This window comes from Pavona decussata, unplaced genomic scaffold (genome assembly GCF_977016875.1).
Source record: "Pavona decussata unplaced genomic scaffold, jaPavDecu1.1 SCAFFOLD_133, whole genome shotgun sequence".
NCBI lineage: Eukaryota > Metazoa > Cnidaria > Anthozoa > Scleractinia > Agariciidae > Pavona > Pavona decussata.
In genome coordinates this window covers 987,501-1,003,515 of record NW_028145546.1, presented here as the reverse complement: position 1 = coordinate 1,003,515, position 16,015 = coordinate 987,501, and the positions used below count along the sequence as shown (strand labels likewise).

At 38.8% G+C, this 16,015-nt stretch overlaps 3 protein-coding genes and 1 pseudogene across 4 annotated transcripts in view; 3 read left to right on the top strand and 1 right to left on the bottom strand.

The window, feature by feature from the left end:
• Positions 1 to 2,049: 2,049 nt before the first annotated feature.
• On the top strand, positions 2,050 to 5,702 carry LOC146468066 (kelch-like protein 25). The gene is made up of 2 exons (XM_085125040.1): positions 2,050 to 3,149; positions 4,325 to 5,702. Exons 1-2 carry the CDS (start codon positions 2,325 to 2,327, stop codon positions 5,210 to 5,212), a joined length of 1,713 nt encoding a protein of 570 aa, XP_084981166.1. The 5' UTR covers positions 2,050 to 2,324; the 3' UTR covers positions 5,213 to 5,702.
• A 1,430-nt stretch (positions 5,703 to 7,132) lies between these two features.
• Positions 7,133 to 10,084, top strand: LOC146468065 (kelch-like protein 25; annotated as a pseudogene). The gene is made up of 2 exons (XR_014867599.1): positions 7,133 to 8,331; positions 8,993 to 10,084. The product of XR_014867599.1 is annotated as a kelch-like protein 25 (transcript).
• A 59-nt stretch (positions 10,085 to 10,143) lies between these two features.
• LOC146468056 (3'-5' RNA helicase YTHDC2-like) overlaps positions 10,144 to 16,015 on the bottom strand; it is an 87,410-nt gene continuing 81,538 nt past the window's right edge. Inside the window, exon 46 of the transcript XR_014867590.1 lies at positions 10,144 to 10,432. The gene's annotated coding sequence lies outside the window, so the exon portion shown is untranslated. The remainder of the gene's footprint in view (positions 10,433 to 16,015) is intronic.
• LOC146468063 (kelch-like protein 26) overlaps positions 14,512 to 16,015 on the top strand; it is an 8,696-nt gene continuing 7,192 nt past the window's right edge. Inside the window, exon 1 of the mRNA XM_085125039.1 lies at positions 14,512 to 15,510. Within this exon, the coding sequence (XP_084981165.1) occupies positions 14,686 to 15,510 (825 nt within the window). The 5' untranslated portion in view covers positions 14,512 to 14,685. The remainder of the gene's footprint in view (positions 15,511 to 16,015) is intronic.

The following is a 16,015-nucleotide window of genomic DNA, read 5'->3' as shown; positions in this document are numbered from 1 at the left end:
ATATCTAACTTGGTACTTCGCCCCTTGTTGCTTAGGAGTTGATCTCACAAAATAACTGTAAGTCAAGATGAATTCCATCATTTAATTCTGTTTAAAGTAAATATTTGTTTCATCAAACTCGAATTCAACACAATTTGTAAAACTGAAGAGAAATAAACTAAAGCATGCTAACGGCAGTGTTCTTTCTTTTCCTCGATTTACTCACTACGCTGATGGAAAAAAAATTCCAACTAGGTTATCCAAAAGCTTCCAGAGAAAGTCGAGACAATCGATTTTCATCGCTTGATTGAACAAGGGCTCAACAGACAAGCTTCATCAGTAGTACAAACATCCAATGAAAACTCGGAATGAATTAAAAAGTGAAGTCATACAGAGTCATACTGAGAAAATTGAGTAAATAGTGAGGTAACAAACGAATCAACAGAAGTGAACAGTAGGTTACATGTAAACAAGTAGGTTACATGTAAACAAGTCAGTATTCGAAAGTTAATACAGATAGATTCAAGAACTCTTACGTTAATCGCCTAATTTTTAAATACAATTTAGCTATGTGAGCGTATTTTAATTGTAAATAACTTAGATGTATGTACTTCTTACCCAGATATTGTGACATGAGATACGTATTTTTTATCTTGTGAGAAAATAAAGACTTCTATTATTATTATTATTATTATTATTATTATTATTATTATTATTATTATTATTATTATTGCATTTAGATGGAGTGGAACTGCCTTGTGAGTTTGAGGAGGCCTTTCTGCTAAAGGGCGGTTATTTTAGCTCCCCTAAACCTTGATAAAAATGCCAGCTTCCGCTTAAAAAAGGTGTCCGCCTACAGGAGGTTTTAGATGCAGAGTTTTCGTGAAAGAAATTGCCTCGATCGCACGCTGTTAGGTGATTGGCGTTTTTCCATAAATCTGAATTTTAACAAAAAGAAAAAAAAATTGCAGACACTTTTAAAGTTCACCAAGAAATCTTGTCGACCATTTTTTGAAACTGTTTCTTGAAACTCAGGTATAATTCCTTGCTTCTAACATTGGACAGCACTCATTCTCAGTTGATGCATTTATCAGTATATTGTCCCAAGAGCGTAATGCTTCACAGATTTCTTTAAACAAATTTTAGTCTTGCAAGCAAAATAAATGTAACGCTGTAAAGTACTTTTTTTCGTATAACGTACTAGTTCACTGTAGGAGGCACTTTTACTTCCTTAGTTTCGGCTGTGGGAATTATAACATTTGAACACCTCCAATGGGCGAAAGTTCAGGGATCCGTCCCTGTTAAGAATTCATAGAAACTGCTAAAACCGTCAAAGACTGACGACTTCTCGACGTTACCTGAACGTTATATTAAGGATAATAAAAGGTTTAATTTGCTAAACAATAGTTCTGTACTTGTGCATAACAAAAGGCACTAATCAAAGATTAGGGAGTGCGGATGATGTTACCAGGCTCTCTCTCCTTTGCCAAGTTGCCAAGTTGTTTGTGATGATGTCATCCTGCAAAATCTGCGGGAATGTCAGATACGCGTACATTCAACCAACGTTGTTCCATACAATCGCGACTCCAATCTGTATTATAGGAATGCGTGCTTTCTACGTCGAAGGCAATAAGTACACTTCTTTGACTTTCTCTGGAAGACAACTACGTTTAATGACCAAATTCGAAGTTTTAAATAGACCGTGAGCTCATAACGGTGAATTTTTCTTTCTTTTTGTGGACTTGAACAGCATTGCTTTTTCTTATGTTTCTGGATAATTCCTTCGCTTTGTACAAGTTCAGCGGGTTGGAATGATCACAAAGTAGATCAGATAACGTCAATTTTCTTAGTAACGTTTTCGCTCCCGTTGCCGTCTTGCTTTTAGAAGGTCCCTACCGTGACAGTTCAATGTAAAAGGCCATAAATAGAACAGCAAATACAAACATAACACAATTAACAAAAATCAGAATTATTCAGATATTCAGTTATAAACAACGAGTTTCGCATGGATGGAATCAGTCTGTGTATTCAAATTAAGTTAAGTTCCTTTGTGTACAATTAAATTTCTCAATTTGGCTTTGTTTTGGAACACGTATCCACCCATGGACTTCCATGACTTTACTTAACAAATGGGATTCAACTTCATAACATAGCTTTGACCAACAATGTAGAAAATACCGTATACTTTCTTTACTTTGACTTGATTAACATATCTCATTTGTTTGAAGCTTATGTAAATTGCCTTGCCCGTGCAAGGTCACGCGATCACGCAAAGATCAGAATCGCCACCAGTTTGGTCCAGTTTAACCGAAACTTAATTCTGCTTTGCAAACACTGAATCGAGCATGGTCGCTCATTCTGAGATTCTTTTGTCCAAGTGTGCTCAGTTTCGCGAACAAGGTGAATTCGTTGATATTCGTTTGAAGGTGGGTGAAGACGTGTTTCCAGCTCATCGCATTGTGCTCGCTGCGAACAGCGATTATTTCCACGCCATGTTTACCCATGAAATGAAGGAATCCAACCAGGAAGTGATTGAACTCAAAGATGAAAACATTTCAGCAGCTGCTTTGAAGATCGTCGTGGATTCCATCTACAGTGGAGAGGTTCATGTCAACGATGAAAACGTGTTTGCAGTTCTCGTCGCGGCTGATCATCTTCAAGTCACAAGTGTTGTTCAACAATGTTGTGATTACCTGAACACCGAGTATGTTCAGCTTCGGTTTGATGTGATAACGTACTGTCGCATCTGTACGATTGCCGATCGACACGGTCTGACAGACCTTCAAGAAGCGACACAGCGGAAGATGGCCTCGATGTACAAGGAAATCTGCGAAAGTGAAGCATTCTTGTCGCATATTAACGCAGATCAGTTGTCGAACCTCCTTAGTCGAGATGACCTCAATGCTCCTTCAGAGAATTTTATCTTCAAATCAGTGATGCAGTGGATCAAATACAAGCAGGAAGAGAGGATGGCAGTGGCGGCCAAAGTTATTGGAGCGGTTCGCCTGGGGCTGGTGGACATCAGGGATGTTATAAGAGAGCTGAACATAGAGGAGATGAAACAAGTGTCAGAGATTTTCATGCTACTACATGAAGCACTGTTGTTTAGCTACATTCCCTCAAGCTCTTCATTTGGTGAAGAAAAAAGTAAAATCCGCTCGACAGGCTTGGTAAGAACTGTTTTTGTTATTCCAGTAATTTTCTTACTTTGTAAAATATTAAAATCATCCTCTTTTGTTTTACAGTAGTTGGAATTTTACAATAATCAAAGCATTCTGAATTATAGCAAATAAATCATTTTACGCAACAGACACCATAAATTTTGAAAAAAAAAAGATTGAAGTGAATAAATAATAACTATAAAAAGTAATCTACGTGGTAGGATGCCATTGTATCACCCCCGTACTCCAGGCCCCAGTTGTTCAAAGAGCGGATTACTTTATCCAGTGGATAAAGTGTATTGGTTAGAGTACATTTTATCCACTGGATAGTGTTATCCGCTCTTTGAACAACCAGGGCCAGGCCTCTATTGCACAATTTGGTTCTGATTTTGCCTCGTCCAGGAATACGACTGCTTTAAAAAGTTTTGCACTTCAAGGCAAGAAGGGCCGAAAGGCCCTGTTTATATGGTCTTGGGTACCCGTGCCAGCCTCCCCCGAAGTCCACATTAAAATTGTGTGACCGACTGACAAAGCTTACCCTACTTAATTCATTCATAATGATAACGAAATATTGAAATTCTCATTGCCCGTTTTTCTTTGCATATATTTGTTTAATATCCGGCTAAGTTTGGTCAAAAGTTGTCCCGCCTGTAAGGGTTACCCTTCCTGCCGTGGCGAGAAAACTCCACTCCTGAAGACGAGTCGAAATTTTCATGTTAACAGTTGGTAGAATGAGTAAAAAGTTAGATCGCGTAGGGTAACGCGGGGGAGAGGGGCAAGGGTTACCCGAAACCATATAGACAGGGCCACTCTCTTTGCAGCGAGGTGGGGTGATGGTACAGCAAGAAGGGAACACTGCAGTCCTACATTAGTATAACTGACAACAGCCTTTTCCGGAGTGATACGATGAGAAATGTTGAATTCTGTGATTGGTGCTTCCTCTGACCCAGTTGAAGCGCCGTAACAAATGAAGAACGACGGTGTTGAAAGAGGGCTCATCAAAAGTGGGTGGAAGACGCTACAAATCGTGTCTATCGTGGGAAATAAAGCAACTTTTACTAAACATTACTCAACGCTCAATCCACCAAATAAACAATATTCAGCTTCGTAACAATAAGTTACTGACTAACTCACTTTTCAGCTGATACTTTTATCTGATCTCCTTGTACTCTTGTTGTCTTAAGGTCCCTGTTGCTGTTTGTCCCCAAACCCAAATGCAGTATTTTGATATTGAAGCTAAAACATGGAAACCATTGGAATCCTTAGCACCAGCAGCTGATGTAACACAATGCTATTGTGCAGAAACTTTTGGAAGTAAACTGTATGTAGGTGGATTTGTGCCGAGTAATTACTGCATTTACTGTTATGACATAGAAAGAAATGTGTGGGAGAAACTGCCACACTCATGTGGAAAAATTGAACAATTATGCACTGTAGATGAATACATGTATGCAATAAATTCTGATTACAGTATGATTCCTCAAAGGTACAGCTTTTCTGAACAACAGTGGCAAAGTTTTGCTAAACCAGGTATAACACAGGGTGGTGGTTATTTTTTTAATAGCGGGGCAACTGTACTTCATTCAGAGGTGTTTGTGCTTTATGGACGTAAAACATCATCTTCTGGTGTCCCAAGCAGTGCGGTGCTACATTGTTTTGATCCTGTAAGGAATTTGTGGGAAGAAAAAGCATCAACCTGCCAGCCCCACATTGGGTCCAGTCTTTTTGTAGTGAACAGTAGATTGTATGTTGTAGGGGGTAATGTTAGTTATGATTTCAATAACGGTAGGCCATCTGGTAAATTTGCATCTGTAGAAGTTTATGATGAAGAAAACAACAAGTGGTCTGTTGTTGATCAAAAACATATTCCAGCAAACAACCTCGGTGCAGTGGAAATAGAAGGGAAAGTATATTTCATAATTAAAAGATTTCCAGTTGACAGTGGTATTAGGATCCCACCAGGGGAAGTGTATCCTGTTTCTTTGGATAAATGGAAAAATCTAAGTAACATTCCCCCATATTCTGCCCTGTGTTATGTTGCGGTAAAGAGGGAGAGCTTGAAAAAGGAGTAAGATTAATAATAATAAAGTTTCCTATGTTTGCTATATAGGTATAGTGGTGTTGCATTTTTTAAATTCCAACTCTATACCTGCAGTTTCATGTTCTCCTGAATTAAATAAGTTCCAACAAAAATCGCCAACACAAAAGGATTCCAATAACCGCTGCTGGTGGCCAAAAATTGTGATTCTTATAAACATGTGTAACAAATCGGATGAGTGTATTTAAAAGTATTCACGTACTACCGTGCACAATTTTGAAGTTAGTTGTCTTAGTTCTCCGTTTAAAGTCATCAGGTTTGGGGAAACTAGTTTTACGGCGGCAGGTTGTTACTGGCCATGCTACGATGACCACAGTTGATTGTTCAATTTCGGCGATCTTTTACAAACTCAATTCAAGAAAAAAATTCATGACAGAATTGCATTATGTTGTCGCTGTTATCCGTTTTTGTTTTTAAAGCTTCACAAGTTGGCGTAATTCAATCGACTGCCGCTCTTCCGTTTTCGGTATATTCACGTTATATCTGATCTACTTTGTGATTAATCAACACTAGTACTGTTCTGGAGTCTCAGAAAGTACGGACGGAATCAGAAAATGAACAGGACACTAAAATTCAAGCGCGTGGGAACGATTTTAGCCTTTGTCGGATCTATCTATTATCTAGGAATCTTCACGCAACACGCAGCTAGATTATTGCAACCTGTTCAACTTGTATAATGTGCCCAAACAATCTAGGAACATAATTAGATGCAACGCGTTCAAGTTCACAAACAGAAGTATGAAAGTCTCCGTCGTGCGGCCTTTCAATTTGGCCACTTGAAGGTTGTTTTGCAGAGCGTCTCGTTGCTGTCGCCTTTTTGTTTCTGTAAGGTTCATAATGATTGGAAACTGAACGGTAAAAGCGATTGTCAAACGCTGCCGAAATATAACGATTCAGTAGAGAGTTTAAATAAAGACAGAGGTTGATGGTAAGGGGTTTAGATAGGTGTACATAACTCACAAAAATGTTAATTAGGATAACAGATAACTAGCAAAATAAGTATTAGGACAGTAGATTTTTTTTAAGTGTTAGCGTATGTCTGTTTTTTACACTAATTTTAAAAGTTTTTTTGTCGATCAATCTTTTAAAACTAGCCGGCCCTTTTTGTGTAGAGATACTTTTGACTAGCGCTTTTACTCAATTACTGAAGTTCTTTTTAGAATGGCAAATATATCGCCTTATAGAGCAGTTTATAGCAGGGCTGGATATTTTAGCCGAGTTAAAGAACGCGGAATAACTGTGCTTGACACATTGCCGGCCTCATAGCAACACTTTAGTTAACATTGTTATTTTAGAAAGGGAAACTGACGCGACTCCTAAGTAGAGACCAGTTTGTAACTATTGATATAAATCTTTAATCAACAATCATGTAATTTTATCAATTGCTTTATGAAATGTAATAAAATTTAAATAAAAATCCTTAAACCTCCGACAAAAGTCTGTGTGTATTGTTTTCCTGTCTCCAAAAATAATCCTAACTTTTTTATTTTCTATCGTAGTCATGATGCAGTCAAGGCCGGGATTCAATTTGCCTAATAAATAATATAGCCTACTAGGCGATAGTCTCCTTATTGCCCCTACGACACAATGGCTTCAGGGAGTTTAAAAGCCGAGATAAGGCACACAGCGATCAACCGATGAAACATGCCGGATCTTTTATAGACCTACATCAGTAAAATTTTAAGGGAACAAAAGAAAATCGGTTACCTGATGTTCATAGCATAGAACTATGTAAAGGATGGAAACAAATTTTAAACACTTCCCTCTTTTTCTGGTGAGCGTGGCGAGCTACAGGTTTGGTAAGGATAGTGAGTCGAGTAACAGAAATGGATACAGCTAGGGATAAGAAGGGAGGGGAGGGACTAATCACCAGCAGACATTGAGATTTTAGCGCTCATCAAACCAACCTATCTTCTCTCAGTTTTTGGCTTATACATGTTTCGCACTGGGCAGTATACAAAACATTCCTTCTTTGACAAAAGGTGAAAATAAAGTATCTCAAACGGAATGAAATTGCAGTCCTGCAAAAGTCTTTAGGTGAGTTTCACTTAAAAACTTATTAATTGTTGGAAGATTTTAGTTCTAGAAAGTTTCCGGTGTCGCACTTTCTAGGAACCCGGGCTGAGGTCAGACCGTCCTAAAAAAATCACGTCAGCTTCCGTGACACAATAGCCTGTGTTTGAATATTAGGTCACGCGATCACGCAAAGATTACTGTCGCCACAATTTCCCGTCGTTCAGAGTGAAAACATTCCCATCTTCCAACCATAATCAAACATGGTCGATCATTCTGAGATTCTTTTGTCCAAGTGTAATCAGTTTCGTGAACAAGGTGAATTCATTGATGTTCGTTTGAAGGTGGGTGAAGACGTTTTTCCAGCTCATCGCATTGTGCTCGCTGCGAATAGCGATTATTTCCACGCCATGTTTACTCACGAAATGAAGGAATCCAACCAGGAAGTGATTGAACTCAAAGATGAAAACGTTTCAGCAGCTGCTTTGAAGATCGTCATGGATTCCATCTACAGTGGAGAGGTTCATGTCAACGATGAAAACGTGTTTGAAGTTCTCCTTGCGGCAGATCATCTTCAAGTCACAAGTGTTGTTCAACAGTGTTGTGATTATTTGAACACTGAGTATGTTCAGCTTCGGTTTGATGTGCAAACGTACTGTCGCGTCTGATCGACACGGTCTGACGGACCTTCAAGAAGCCACACACCGCAAGATGGCCTCGATATACAAGGACATCTGTGAAACTGAAGCATTCTTGTCGCATATTAACGCAGATCAGTTGCTGAACCTTCTCAGTCGAGATGACCTCAATGCTCCTTCAGAGACCTTCGTCTTCAAATCAGTGATGCAGTGGATCAAACACAAGAAGGAAGAGAGAATAGCTGTGGGGGCCAAAGTGATCGGAGCGGTTCGCCTGGGACTGGTGGACATCAGAGATGTGATCGAAGAACTGAACACAGAGGAGATGAAACAAGTACCAGAGATTTTCATGCTGCTTCATGAATCACTGTTGCATACTTGTATGCCGTCAGAGATTTCTAAGTTCGCTGCAGAGAAAGCTAAACCAAGGTCAACAAACCCGGTAAGAGATCCAGGTCTTATACTGGATGATATTGCCATATGAATATCTCCTTTTCGACAGTTTTGTTTTTGTGAAAACAGTAGACCTACATTTGCACAGAAAGAAATTCCTTTGAATTTGGCGCCTTATATATAACATTTCAGATCTATTGTTCCTTTTCAAGTCCAGAAACGGCCTTATATCTACTGACATAAGAAAATTCCTGCACACCTTGGAGCCATGTTATCGAAGACGGAAATATAACCCCAATAATTATAATCTAATTAAAACAAATTTAAAGCTGGTCTTCTCCAATTTTATCTGTCTAAACAAGAAACCTACAGTCCTCCGTTTAATTGTTTATTGTGTACCCTTCTACTGTCTGTAATTTGTAGATTATCTTCACTGTACCTTAATTACCTTGAGGGAGTGAGGTCACAATTGGGACGAAAGTTCTGTTTTTTTCTCCTGCCCCCCATCCCTGGCCACTTACTTTTGATATATTTGCTAGTTAATATGTTTTATTTTGTTATCATCTCTTATTGTCAATGTAGTTGTTGTGGCGAATGCATTAAACTAAACTAAACCTGTATTATATCACGACTGATAATATCGATACATTTGAGTAAATATTTTGGGTTGCCATCATTCTCACTCACTTTTGTTTCTAACTTTGTTTCAGGTACTTGTTGCCATTCTTCCACAGACTCAGATGCAGTACTTTGATGTCCAGTCTAAATCATGGAAGCCGTTGCCATCACTTGCACAACTGACCGACGCAACAGCATGTTTTTGTGCGGAACTTGTTGGTAATTACTTGTATGTAGCAGCCGAAAAGGCCGGTGACTGTATCGTCTATCGTTATCATGTTGTTAGTAACACGTGGGATAATCAATCAATGGCACCAATCAATACGTCAATCAATGGCACCAAACAGGTATAGTGTATCTACAAATCGGTGGCAATATATAACTAGTTCGAGTGCTGAATGTAACATGCGTCCAAACACATTTTGTAACAAAGCAGCTGTAGTATTTAGATCTTGTGTATATGTTCTTTATGGACAAGGAGTAAATAATGGACAGTTTGGCTCTTTTCAGTCCAACTGGCAACCAAACGTTGCTGTTCTGCATCGTTTTGACCCAAAGAGAAATGAGTGGGAACAAAGGGCATCAACAACTGAAAACCACTTTGGGTCCAGCCTTTTTGAAGTAAACAATAAACTGTGTGTTGCTGGGGGAAAACGTTTTATCGATTGCTCTTATGGTAAACCTTGTGGCACAATAGCTTCAGTTGAAGTGTATGACGAACAAAACAACACTTGGTCTGTTGTACAACAAACGCACATTCCACCAAACAACCTTGGAGCTGTAGAAGTAGAGGGGAGGGTTTATTTCATCACTAACAGTTTCCCAGTTGACAGTGGCATTAGAATCCCACCGGGGGAGGTGTATCCTGTTAGTTTGGATGAGTGGGAAAATTTGGGAACAATTGAAACAAATGCAATTTTGTGCTACGTGCCAATAAAAATGGACAATTTGACAGTGGAATGTACATAAGCTGGGTTGAAAGATTATGCAGTGCTATCTGTAAAACTTGATTGTGCACTGTTATTCACATTACTGTACATTTTTACAAGTAGGGTGTATTAACCCAAGAGTTGATCATTATAGCTCATTATGACAATTCATAGGAAAACGTTTTCATTTTCTTGCTGTTCTAAAAATGCAACTGCAGTAAGACGTCTATTCATAATTTGCCGCCCAGAACAGAAACCTGTATCCTTTTAACCGTTTCTTTAAAATAATAGTGCACATGAATACCAACTCTCACTTCCTTTTACAAATTGCTTAATTTTAATTAAAAGATAGTAGACACCTTCTGTATAGTTATCACAAATAAAACTTTCATGTTGGTTTCCTAAGATACATTTTCTGAGCCACATCCCAAGAATTCAAGGAAGGAAGCAAACAATAGCAATTTAAGATATCTAAACCCTTGTCAAATTGGCTGTAAAAATTTGCTTTAATTATATAGAGAGCTCATTAGGCTGCTACTAAATTTTCTGTGATTAAGAAAGTTGAAGTGACTTCTATTTACATTAGCTGTTAATGTTTAATTACTTTTTATCTCCTCATAAACTCATTTTAGGGGGAATCTCTTCTCTCCATTTTGTGGTTTGCATTACTTTTCACGTTGAGTTTGTGGTAGGATGCGTCACTCAGAAAATTATACCTCATTATAGAGCTTAGCACAAACAGCGACTGCAGGTTAATTGTTTCCTTTTGGACACCATTTTGACACCATTGCCGTATCTGTATTGGGAGGTCATTGCACATCTAAACAAACGTTTTTGTCTTTGGCAAGTACAAAAGCCAAAAAAGGAAACATATAACTTTTGGTTTTCTTCTGCTACTCCTGGAATGCTGTGCTTATGTCTCATGTGTAACAGTACATTATGCTAACAACAAAGAACCACAAACCAAGCCACTGACAAACAAGATTGCCACTAACCCCAAGCAAATCAGATTTTGGAATTTGATAAAATGGAAAATGCTAGTTCATGCTTCTCTTGAAATAATCATTTTCAGTTCAACTTCACAAAAGTGAACAACCTGCTTTTAGCATTCCCTTTTACAGAAAAACTTGAAGCTAAAATGAGCACCATTTTGCTTCCTATCCAAACAATCCCAGTGATCCTAGCCTGCACAGGTGGCGCCTAGTCACAAAACTGAATTTCTGAAATGGAGAAGAGTGCAGATGATACCTGTAAATGGAGACTGGTAGTTTATATCCTAAGCTAAGCTCAGATCAATAATTAAGTGCAAGTGCAGTAAGACATAAGCAAAGTCATGTAATTTTGCTTTTAAAGTTCCTGTAAAATATATTGTTCATTGTCATTAATAAATATCTTTAAACTTCTGACAGATGTCTGCGCGCAAGAATTTGTTCCGTATATTGTGATCCCTTCAAATAATTTGCCCTATATTTTGTATTTAAGCTCTTAGTATCAAAATAATACGGACCATGAAGACGACCATAGATTACAACGTACACACATAAAATGTAGGAAACAACTGGATGGTAACATCGTGGAAATTGCTATGAATGTTCAAAATTTATGTACTTCACATTTCAACTAAGAGATAAGATGGTATCATGTCAGCACATGTAATCATTTACTTGAGGAAATGCTCTCTTTTCTTCAATTCCTACCTTTTAAAATCTGTAAATAGCATGAATTTAGATGATAAATGAAAAGAGATGTTGTATACCATCAACATACATTAATGCTATCATTTCCTTGAAGCATTAAATGGTCCTCGTGAACCACGTGGTGGGGGCCCCATTGTCCTTATATGGGCTGACTGTACAATGGCTCCAGGGAACCTGCATTCTTAGAGCCCCAACGTTTTTTTATTAATTGTTGACCAAAAGATCGTAGGCTCTGGGAACGAGGATGGGGAACCCTGGACGAAACTGAGCTGTGACAAGTATCTATTATCTAGGAAAGTGGAACACGTGGCTACATTATTGCAGCCTATTTTACTTGCATAATTTGGCCTAACAATACAGGAACATAATTAGATGCAACGCGTTCAAGTTCACAGACAGAAATATAAAATTCTCCACCGTGCGGCCCTTTCATTTGGCCACTTCACGGTTGTTGTTCTCAAGAGGGCGTCTCGTGGTAGTCGCCTTTGCGTTTCCGTAAGGTCTCTAATCAGTGATCGGAAACTCACCGGTAATAGCGATTGTAAAACGCTGCCGATATTAGGCCAATCCAGTAGAGATTTTGAATAAAAACAGAGGGTTATGATAAGGGGTTTAGATATTGGTGTACGTCACTCACAAAAATATTTATAAGGATAACAGATAACTAGCAAAATAAGTACTACTACAGTAGATCCGTTGTTTAATAATCATTTAAGGATTAGTGTATATCAGTTTTTGACAATTTTAGAAGTTTTTTTGCCGATCAAGTTTAAACTAGCAGGCCCTTTTTGTCTAGATATACTTTTGACTAGCGCTGTTACTCAATTACTGCATGAAGTTCTTTTTTACAATGGCAAATATATCGCCTTAGAGCAGTTTATAGCAGGGATATTTCAGAGTTAAGAAACCAATTAACTGTTCTTGAGTCTATCAGGGATAGGGGAAATAGACCGGCCTCATAGACGTCTTTAGGCCACAGTGTTACTTTAGAATAGGAATCTGACGCGACTCCCTAATCAGAGTTGAGACCAATCAGTGTAACTATTGATATGAATCTTTACTTTACAATCATGTAATTTTATCAACATTTTTATAAAATGTAACTAAATTTAAATAAATATCCTTAAACTTCTGGCAAAAGTCTGCGTATATTGTTTTGCGGTCTCCAACGATTATCCTAACTTTTTATTTTCTATCGTAGTCATGTAGTCAAGGCCAGGATTCAATTTGACTCATAAATAGTCTACTAGGCAAAAGTCTCCTTATTGCCCTACTACACAATAGCTTCAAGGAGTCAAAAAGCCGAGCAAAAGTACACAGCGACAAACTGATGAGACATGTCGGATCTTTTATAAGCCTACCTCAGTAAAATTCTAACGGGACGAAAGAAAATCGGTTACCTGATACTCACAGCATGGAACTATGTAAAGGATGGAAACAAATTAAAGCCATTCTCTTTTTCCCGCCAAAAAAGACCAATTTGCCGTTTTTATTTTAAGGCCTCCAGGGGAGAAAAACTACACGGGGTTTACCTTACGTAAAACTGTACGCTGTTTAAGCAAAACAAATAAAAAAAGGGGGGGGGGGTGAGTGTGGCGAGCGACAGGTTGGATAGTGAGTCGGGTGAGAGGAATGGATACAGCTGGGGATAAGAAGGGAGGGGAGGGACTGATCACCAGCAGGCATAGCAACAAAGCACCTAGACTACCTATCAAAAGTATTGAAAATTTAGCGCTCATTAAACCGACCTATCTTCTTTCAGTTTTTAGCTTATGTGACATGTTTCGCACTGGGCAGTATACAAACCAATTCCTTCTTTAACAAAAGGTGAGAAATTAAACAATCTCAAATTGAATATAATTACAGACCTAAAAAGTATTTAAAAAAGTATTTAAATGGTATTTTTGGGTGAGTTTCACTTAATAGCGTATTACCTGTTGGACGATTTAAGTTCTAGACTGAATATTATTTTTCGGTGTCGCACTTTCGGTGAGGGTAAGAGGCGGAAAGAGTTTGCGGAATGGTATGTGGAATGGCGTGCGGAATGGCATAATTATGCGAAATACGATTTACGCGGGGAATAAATTAACTGAAGAGCGCATCCTGTTTTCGCGCCAATTTTATAAGAGCAGCAGTTTTTTCGATGCTGCGGACTATTAAACAACCAAACATTAGAAAATATACGCCTGGGATAGAACATGTCTGATCGCTGGTTAGGAAGTGACAGTGAAGAAATCGATGAAGTTTCGCATTCAAGGAACTAACTAGATAAATTAAATTTGTAGTTGACAAAAAGAACGTGGCAGCGAGTACCCTAGACAAAAAGCGACACCAGACTGGAGAAATAACATCAGTCCAAGGCCAAAACTATTATGTGAGAAATTTTAAACTTAAACTCGGTCATTTTATCAGACTCTTTGACGGTTACAATTTGTACAACTCATGGGAAAAATATGTTCTACTTTTTCTCACCTTACATTTTCGCCGAGCGACGAGTACGCAAGTCACTGTTGAGCTGCTGAGCTAGCTACCTAGCTATTTAATACGGCGATTCAGGTAGCTATAGTTCAGTTACGCGTTATCGAACTAAACTTAAGACACGAACTAAAGACTTCACGCAGTGCCACGTTATTTTTGTCAACCGAGGTCGCATGGAGTAAAGTGAACATGAAATTTAATTTACTACGGATTTACTCATAGTTCCTTGAATGCGAAAACTATAAACAGTTTTCGTCGCTTTCTTTACCCTCACTTCTTCCAAATCAACAATCAGACGATCAAATCCTCGAATTGTTGTTAATATTTAGCAAGAGTCCGCAGGATCAAAAAAAGCTGCTGCTCTTATAAAATTGGGGCGAAAGCATGACGCGCTCTTCAGTTAATTTATTTCCCACGTAAATCGTATTTCGCATAATTATGCCATTCCGCACGCCATTCCACATACCATTCCGCAAACTCTTTCCGCCTTTTACCCTCACCGTCGCACTTTCTACGAACCCGAGCTGAAGTCAGACCGTCCTCAAAAAGGTCACGTCATCTCGCGTGACGCATTAGTCTGTGTTTGAGTATAAAGTCACGCGATCACGAAATGATCATTGTCGCCACAATTTTCCCGTCGTTCAGAGTGAAAACATTCCCCTTTTCCAACCATAATCAAACATGGTCGCTCATTCTGAGATTCTTTTGTCCAAGTGTGCTCAGTTTCGTGAACAAGGTGAATTCATTGACGTTCGTTTGAAGGTGGGTGAAGACGTGTTTCACGCTCATCGCATTGTTCTCGCTGCGAATAGCGATTATTTCCACGCCATGTTTACTCACGAAATGAAGGAATCCAACCAGGAAGTGATTGAACTCAAAGATGAAAACATTTCAGCAGCTGCTTTGAAGATCGTCATAGATTCCATCTACGGTGGAGATGTTCATGTTAACGATGAAAACGTGTTTGAAGTTCTCCTTGCGGCAGATCATCTTCAAGTCACAAGTGTTGTTCAACAGTGTTGTGATTACCTGAACACCGAGTATGTTCAACTTCGGTTTGATGTGCAAACATACTGTCGCATCTGTTCGATTGCTGATCGACACGGTCTGACGGACCTGCAGGAAGCTACACAACGCAAGATGGCCTCGATGTACAAGGACATCTGTCAAAGTGACGAATACTTGTCGTACATTAACGCAGATCAGTTGCTGAAGCTTCTCAGTCGAGATGACCTCAGTGTTCCTACAGAGAGCTTCGTCTTCAAATCAGTGATGCAGTGGATCAAATACAAGAAGGAAGAGAGGATGGCAGTGGCGGCCAAAGTTATCGGAGCGGTTCGTCTGGGGCTGGTGGACATCAAGGAAGTGATCAGGGAACTAGACACAGAGGAGATGCAAAAAGTGCCCGAGATTCACATGCTTCTTCACCAGTCTCTATTGTTTAGCTACGTTCCCTCAAGGTCTAAATTTGGTGAAGAAAAAACTAAAATTCGATCGACGGGCCCGGTAAGAACTGTTTTGTATTAACGTAATTTTCTGATTGATGAAACCTTGGCCATTTTTAGTTATGAATAATCCGTCTGGGACAAACGTGGCCTAACCTCTTTTTTATGCCTATGGCTATTCATCTTGTAGGTTTTTTTTTAATGATTGCCATCAACTTGGTGATGTTCTATTCCCTAACCCAGGGCGCACAGGAGGTGACAATTCCTCACCCTGGACATAATAATAATAATAATAATAATAATAATAATAATAATAATAATAATAATAATAATAATAATAATGATCACCATCATCATCATCATCATGGTATATTTGAGGGGGTTTCCTCCCTCCTCTCCATTTTTGCCTTTCTCTGGCTCCTCTAATCTCCCTCTTACAGGGGGGGGGGGGGGGGGGGGGCAGAGGATTTTAGGGGGGGATCTCAAATTTTTAGAGCAAAAAAAGGGGGGATATGAAAATTGTTTAAATATCTCCTGGGGGGATGCTTATTTTTTGTAAGATTCTG

Bases quoted from the DNA above. Each gene is read 5' to 3' on its own strand.
- LOC146468066 (XM_085125040.1), top strand. From the start codon at position 2,325: ATGGTCGCTCATTCTGAGATTCTTTTGTCCAAGTGTGCTCAGTTTCGC. The intron at 3,150-4,324 runs GTAAGAACTGTT...TGTTGTCTTAAG, and splicing joins AAATCCGCTCGACAGGCTTG to GTCCCTGTTGCTGTTTGTCC.